At 32.4% G+C, this 7,697-nt stretch overlaps 1 protein-coding gene across 1 annotated transcript; it reads left to right on the top strand.

The window, feature by feature from the left end:
• Positions 1–612: 612 nt before the first annotated feature.
• LOC114385230 (hydroxyproline O-galactosyltransferase HPGT2-like) lies at positions 613–7,485 on the top strand. The gene is made up of 12 exons (XM_028345254.1): positions 613–888; positions 1,030–1,093; positions 1,189–1,238; positions 1,383–1,570; positions 2,399–2,459; positions 2,629–2,701; positions 3,313–3,436; positions 3,579–3,666; positions 4,768–4,818; positions 5,825–5,896; positions 6,814–6,926; positions 7,019–7,485. The coding sequence occupies exons 1-12, from the start codon at positions 764–766 to the stop codon at positions 7,039–7,041; spliced, it is 1,032 nt and encodes a 343-aa protein (XP_028201055.1). The 5' UTR covers positions 613–763; the 3' UTR covers positions 7,042–7,485.
• The last annotated feature ends 212 nt before the right edge of the window (positions 7,486–7,697 follow it).

Raw genomic sequence — 7,697 nt, 5'->3', positions numbered from 1 at the left:
TGTATTAACAATGCTATGCTGCTTATTTTAATATAAATTAAACAGATAAAAATAAAGTAAACACAAAATTAAAAAAACAAGAATTTTGATGCATTGATGAAATTATTTATGCCACAAATGTAGTTTTGGACCTGCAAATCAAACATCCCTATAATATAATAGAAAGATAAAGAAAAAAAATAATAAATAATGGATGTAAATGTAAATTTTTTTAATAATGGATGTAAATGTAATTTTTATACATATAATCTTGTTCCAAGCCTAAAAATAATATATTTTAATCTTAAAAAATAAAAAAATGTCTAAAAATTTTAGAAGGATAAATTTTAAATATTTCTATATTTATGAATATGAAATACATATTTTAGTCACTATAACTTTACAAAATTTATTAATTTTTATTATAAGTTATAATTACTTTAAAAATCATAATTTTTTTTATTCTTTTTGACAACAATATCATGAGAGGATACAAATGGAATTTCCAATGAAAGTAAAAGCTGTGCTTAAACAATAATTAACAAACAAAGAAAAGTAGAAAATCTGCAGATTTCCACTCTTAAATTGAAGTTAAACCCAAAGTATAACCACATTACAATATCAGTGACTGTAACATCATTTATATATCAGTTTCACAAAACCATAAAAAAAAAACTTAAATTGAAAACAGAGTCCTTCCTTGTCTGTTATCACTGTGTAAGCAGTGATCGATTCTGCGAACTGCGATTCGCATCGCCAATTCAAAAGCGTTCGTTCGTCGGAGATGGAGACGCTACCGACGACGACGACAAAGCGAGGAGGAGCGAGATCGAAGCCCGTTCAGACCTCGAAATCGTCTCTCGTTATGGCCTTCTTCTCCTGCGTCGCGTGGCTCTACGTCGCCGGAAGGTACGGCGAAATCGTTTCTCCGAATTGCTTTTGGATCCGTTAGATAAGTCGTTGTTGATTTGTGATTTGCAACGGGATTCTGCTGTTCGTTTTGAATGTAACGGATTTGCACGTTTTTTTTGGTTGTTTTGGAATTGTTAGGTTATGGCAAGACGCAGAGAATCGCAATTTACTCGCTAGTCTTCTGAAAAAGAATTCAGCTCAGGTTTTTCTTTTTTAATTTTGCTCTTATATTATTGTAATTCATTTTTAGTCTGCAAACTTATATTATTGTCTTTTTATGTTTTATTTTGTTACTAGAGGCCTAAGGTTCTTACAGTGGAAGATAAGTTAATGGTGCTTGGGTGCAGGTAAACTATTCTACATTTTTTATTTAAATTTTCATTTTATCTTGGGTTGATTTGTGTTGTTTGATGATGTTTTGTTTGTTTGTGTGATGTTGGTTTGGATGGATCATGGAATTGGAATTAATGTGTGTATTTGTTGGTCTATAGGGATCTGGAGAGGAGGATTGTGGAAGCTGAGATGGAATTGACATTGGCTAAGAGCCAAGGGTACCTAAAGGGGCAAGGCCAGAGAAGCGGCTCTTCTGATCGTAGGCTTCTTGCTGTTATCGGAGTGTATACTGGATTTGGGAGTAAATTGAAGAGAAATGTTTTCAGGGGGTCTTGGATGCCCAGAGGTCTGTTTTCGATTTTGGTTATTAGAAAAGAAATACTAGTTCTCGTAAACTTTGGTGCACTTGAGTTGTTTATTTGCATTTTTGGTTATGAAGAAAGTGTGAGAATTGGTTTGGTGAGGGAGTGGGTGGGCAGGATAAGGTAGAGACAATGTGGCATTGTTGGGAATTGATCCTGGCCTGAAGGGACTTGGTGCCACTTGATATAAGGCTTGATGCAATTTTGGTTTGTCTTTATCAGGATTAAATTCATTTGTGATGCAGACTTTGAGTATTTTCTTGGTTTGTTTTTGTAGAAGATAGTTGTCTTGAAAATTACTTAATGAAGCATGTTTGTTTTTATTTGAATTTCACAGTGATTTTGTGCCTCAGTTCGAGTTTGGGATTGATTTGGACATTTCTTGCTTTTACTGTAATTGTTCTAAGTTTCTTGAAGATTGGATTCGATCTATACACTGATGGTTTATTTCCATTTTCATGATTTTAAAAATGTTAGTTTTCTATGATTGTATCCCTAGGATTAATTTTAGCATTTTCTGTAGCAATATGTTAAAACTATAGCACACCACATACTTTGTGTGTTGAAAGCCTTAATAGTTTTCTGTTCATACTTCATATTTTAGGTTATATCTGTTCATGTGTTGTACATGTAGCTCATGACCATTTTTATCATCATTTTGGTTTGGTAAGTTACATAACAAAATTTGATATATTGCATAAACTTTATGAATGATGAGAATGTAAACACTTGACTATTTTGTAGATGGTTATCTTTTTGGTTTAATTGTATATTGCCTAGTCACTGACATCTTATCTTCTCTTTTCTGGCAGGTGATGCCTTGAAAAAACTTGAAGAAAGAGGAGTGGTCATACGTTTTGTTATTGGTCGGAGGTTTCTCCACTCACTTATCCTTATTAGCTATTTTAGTACTCGCATGATTTCTCTTTAAGCTATAGTGGTTATTTATCTTCTTTATTTCCCTTGGTGCTAATCTAATAGTTTGTGAGATAACAATCATGGGTTCAAACTTATTTATGGCCAAATAATTTCTAATTGACAGTGCTAATCGAGGTGATAGCTTAGATCGCAATATTGACGAGGAAAATCGCACAACAAAGGATTTCCTGATTCTTGTAAGCAAGATAGTTGTAGGTTTTTTTGTAATTTGAATCTGTTCAATGTTTTGCCTTGGATAGTGTGAGTGGACAGGAAACACTTAATTCAATTTGGTTTTATATAGATGACTTATGGTTTAGGGCATTGAGGGATATATGATTTTGGGTGCATTTTTAAGAGTTCATACAGGGCTTATTTAAGCTGATAAAAGTAGCTTATAACCTTTCTTTAAGCTCCCTTTTTCAAGCTTATTTTAGTAAGTTTCAAGTTTGTGGTTAAGCTTATGAGTTACGATATAAGTTCTAATCTGATATGCTTATTAAATAGGCGCCTAATTAAACTATTTACCCAAATGCACCATACATGTAATTGCACACTGATATTATTTGCCTATATTTGATGTTTAGTGTTTTCTTAAATATTTTTGTTCCTTGGTGACCTTTAAACATTGATATGCAGAGTAAAAATTGCATTTTTGTTTAATGTTTCAACAAAACTCTGTTTTTTTTGGGGGTGGGGTGGGGGTTGGTAAAATATATTGAAGCTCATTTTTAACATGGTTCCTTATCATTGAACCCTGTTAAACAAGCTAAGTGTAGATGTTGACAATTTGTTTTGATTATATCAGGAAGGTCATGAGGAAGCTCAAGAAGAGTTGCCTAAAAAAGTTAAAACCTTCTTCAGTACTGCAGTTCAGAACTGGGATGCTGACTTTTATGTAAAAGTTGATGATGGCATTGATATTGATCTCGGTAAAGATTGCTTATATATATAATTATATATATATATATATATTTTTTTTTCTTCTTTTTTTTATTTAGGAGATTTTGTTGAAAAACTATTTTTCCCCAATGTTAAAGTGATACATTCTTTATTCTGTTCACTGGCCTGCAGAGGGTTTAATTGAACTTCTTGACCGTCGTCGTGGTCAGGATGGGGCATATGTTGGATGCATGAAGTCAGGAGAAGTGATATCAGAAGAGTACTTTCTTTATCTAAGTTTATTGTGATTGTATATCTGAATATGATAATTGATTTGTGGATATATAATAATTTTAAGTAGTATAGATGGTTCTGATTATGCTAAAAGATGTGTGACATTGTTCATGTTTCTGAATGGAACTTTTGTTAAAACTTATTTATTATTATCTATTGTTGCATTGTTTTTTATTTTTATAATGTGGGTTTGGGCCTAACTCAACCCTAAAAGCTGGCTTATAGGATGAGGGTTGCCCCTACTTATATAATCTATCTTGGCACTATCTCTAGCCGATGTGGAATTTGGATTTTTTCTAATACACCCCTTCACATCCAACACTTTTGGGCTGGGTGCATGGATAATATGGTAGGTGATCTGTTTAATGGATCTTGGATAAACTCTAATATCATCTTAAAATGTGGGTTTGGGCCTAACACAATCCCAAAAGCTAGCTTATAGGGTGAGTATTGCCCCCCACTTATATAGTCTATCTTCACACTATTTCTAGCTCATGTGGGACTTGGGTTTTTCCCAATAGTTTTTAGCTGAAGTTACCTATCTATGGGTGCTGTAGATTTTCTTAGTTTTCACCTGTTTGTAAGTCTGCCTGCCCCAGTTTTGCTATGTATATTTTCACCCCTTGGTTCTGATTAAGCTAAAAGCTGTCTGACACTGTTCATGTTTCTGAATGGAAATTGTGTTTAAACTTATTTATTATTATCTATTTGATGTTGAATATTATTGCAGTGTTTTACTTTCTATCATCTATGGGTGTTGTAGATTTTCTTAATTTTCATGCCTTTTTAAGTCTTTAGGACTGCCCCATTTTCGCTAAGTAAATCTGCATTTCCAGGAAGTTAGAGCTTGCCATCAGATGTGGATGCCTTTTTGCATTTTTGTTAATTTCTAATAACTTGGTTGACTTCAAATTTTTATCTGCCAAATCTTTCTACCTACCTACCTACAATTAAATTTATTTGTTGCTTGTTATTTTCTTGTTCATCAAAGTTCATTATTATATTTTTCTATAAACTTTCACATGTTGAACTTGGGGTTGAGGTTTTGGATTCAACTAATAGCCATCTTATTTGGAGTGTTTTTCAGGGGAAAGCCATGGTATGAACCTGATTGGTGGAAATTTGGGGATGAAAAATCGTAAGTAATATACCTTTTGCACGAGATGATTTGGTGATTTATTTTATTATATTATACTGGAATGATCTTCGATGTTATCGTCTTAAATTGATACCATTTCATTATTTTTTCTAGTTTTGTATCATTCAATGGGTAAATGAATGATCTTGACAATATATGACATCACTACTTAGTGTTAAGTGCCAACAAACATTAGAGGGAACAATTATTAGTGACTTGTGCATATTAAACATATACATATGCTTTGCTCTATGCCAAATGTTGGATTGTTGAAACTGATGACTTGTAAATTGTAAGGATTACGAAACTGTTTCAATCACATATTGCTAAATAATGAAGACTGTGAGCTGATTATGCAATTGATGATTGAAAACAAAGTTAAATTTTCTTGCCTGTGCATATATGATTAGTGGAATCGAATGATCTTTGCGTTAGTTTCTTACAAATATGTCATTATTAGTGAATATTGGATGTAATGCCAAAAACCATCTAGAGTCTAATGGATTGCTCTTATAAATTCTTAATAATCTTTTTGACATTTACTCCAATTAAAATGGATAGGACACAAAATAGTTTATTTATGTATTTAATTTTTATCTGTGTATATTAGTTTTTTTTTCTATCATTGTATCCAACACTGCCCAGTAAAACTAGTTGCCATGCAAACATTGATAAATAATATTCTCTTTATACCTTTGTAGATCTGTGGATGACATGTTATATTCTGCTAAGTTTTTAATTTTTAATTTTCTATCATTCGATACAAAGAGTACTGTAGATATTTTAGATGGTAGAATTCTTTGATCAGCCATATGTCCCTTAACTAATATAATATTTGAACATTTACTGTTATGATAATTAATTGTTAGTTTGTTACCATCTTTCTATGATTTTATAGTTCAGACTTCAGAGCTGTGCTCTTATAACTTTTCTGGAGTTTGGATCTCCATATTGAATTGTTTTATTTTTGCTAGTGTGAATCACTATTTAATTATTTTTTCTTTAGGTATTTCCGACATGCGGCTGGTTCACTTGTTATAATTTCAAAGAATTTGGCACAATACATTAATATAAACAGGTTAGTTCTCAACGTCATATCTTCACAAGGAGGAACCTTAGAAACTTTAGTAGGTAGCTTTTGTTCATGTATGTGTGCCTTAATTCAGCATTTAGGCTGACAAGGCATGATACCCATCTTTGAGGAACTTGATAAAGAGGAGGGTTAGGACATTAAATTATTAATTGATTGTTGTACGGAACCTTGCTGATACTGGGGTGTGAGCTAAAGCTATTTAATTTTGTCTTTATATTTATGTGTTCATAGGATTACACTAGACACTAAAATATTGGCAAATATATATTAGAAGTACTTAATTTTGACTTTCAAATTGAAAGACCTGGCACTCTTAAATTTGAAAAATAAGGCTACTTAATTTCTTGTTATAGTAAAAATGGGGACAGTTGAAACTTGAAAGTGGAGTGCAAGTGCTTTCCACCTTGCGAATTTCGGCATAGAATTTATTTGAAAATGATTTTAATCCTTTACCAAACAACAAGTAAAATATGAACGGACAAATTTGAGATTCCTCTACTAGGGAAAAATATCTCCTACTCTCCTTTTATATCCATGATGTCCTTTTAGAAGGTCGATATGTTTGTGCATTTTTTGGTTGTTTCTTTCAGGGCTTTTGCTTTTAACTTCATGGTTTCTTTTGGAGGAAACCTAGCATGCATTTTTGCCCCTCATTTTCGGTTAATATGTTTTTGGTAATAGTTATATAAATGCCACCTGGTTTTTACTTTTCACTTTGTTTCCTGTTTTTTATGAATTTCTATAGGAAATAATGAAAATTAATGTTTTTACCATTTCCTGTACAAAGATTTGAAAACCATAAACGAAGTAAGAATAAGGTTTTACATAGTGAACCAATTGCACCCTTCTACTCCCATGTATTTGATAATATTTTTTGTTCTATCCTAAAATAAAAAATGCAGTGTATCTTTGAAGACATATGCCTATGATGATACATCATTGGGATCATGGATGATGGGCGTCCAAGCAACTTACATAGATGACAGTCGGCTTTGCTGCAGTAGTATCAGACAAGGTGAAATCCCAGTTCTTATGTTTTGCAGTGGTTGTTTTCTTGCAGTTATAATGTTCAATATAACTTTTCTCATTACCTGTGCCCATTTTCAGACAAGGTATGCTCCTTGGCTTGATTGGAGGATCACAAGCACATTCTTCCCTACTCTTATGGGAACTCACACAATTTGTCTGAAAATCAGTATCAGTTGAACATTATGTTCACTCTTTTCAGTTGCATACTGCCTTGAGAGCTTTGTAGACAATATCAATATAATTCCTTTCTAGATCCAGTTATCTGTTCATTCTTTTAGATGCTAGCAGCGAAATTGAGGGATAACTACTGATTACGGAGTTCAGCCATTGGTGCTCAATTGCTATTTTCGGGGGTGATATGATTGTAGTTTTACTCTGCTATTGGATATACACAACTTCTGTTGATGACCAAATATTGAAGAGAAAAAAAAAACTATATACTAAATATTGATGTATTGAACCGCTGACGAACTAATTGTAGACTTTGTTGCACTGAAATTTTGCTGCAACTCAATTTATTTATGATGCTTTTGCCTTTCGTATTATTTGTTATGCCATCAAACCTTTGAAAAATCTTACAGCCAAGATTCTGTTCAGCAATAAGTAAAATAAACGAAGAAAAAGGGTTCGAATTTATACTCGGTATCTGTTAAATATTCTCCATTAACAAAGGGACAATATTAGTATACAGATAAATATTATCTGTTGAAAATCAGAATTAATATTCTGATTATTGCTGTTTATTGGGATATTATCT

Source organism: Glycine soja, chromosome 14 (assembly GCF_004193775.1).
Source record: "Glycine soja cultivar W05 chromosome 14, ASM419377v2, whole genome shotgun sequence".
NCBI lineage: Eukaryota > Viridiplantae > Streptophyta > Magnoliopsida > Fabales > Fabaceae > Glycine > Glycine soja.
Note: the sequence above shows the minus strand (reverse complement) of the source record. Positions and strands in the feature narration are given on the sequence as shown.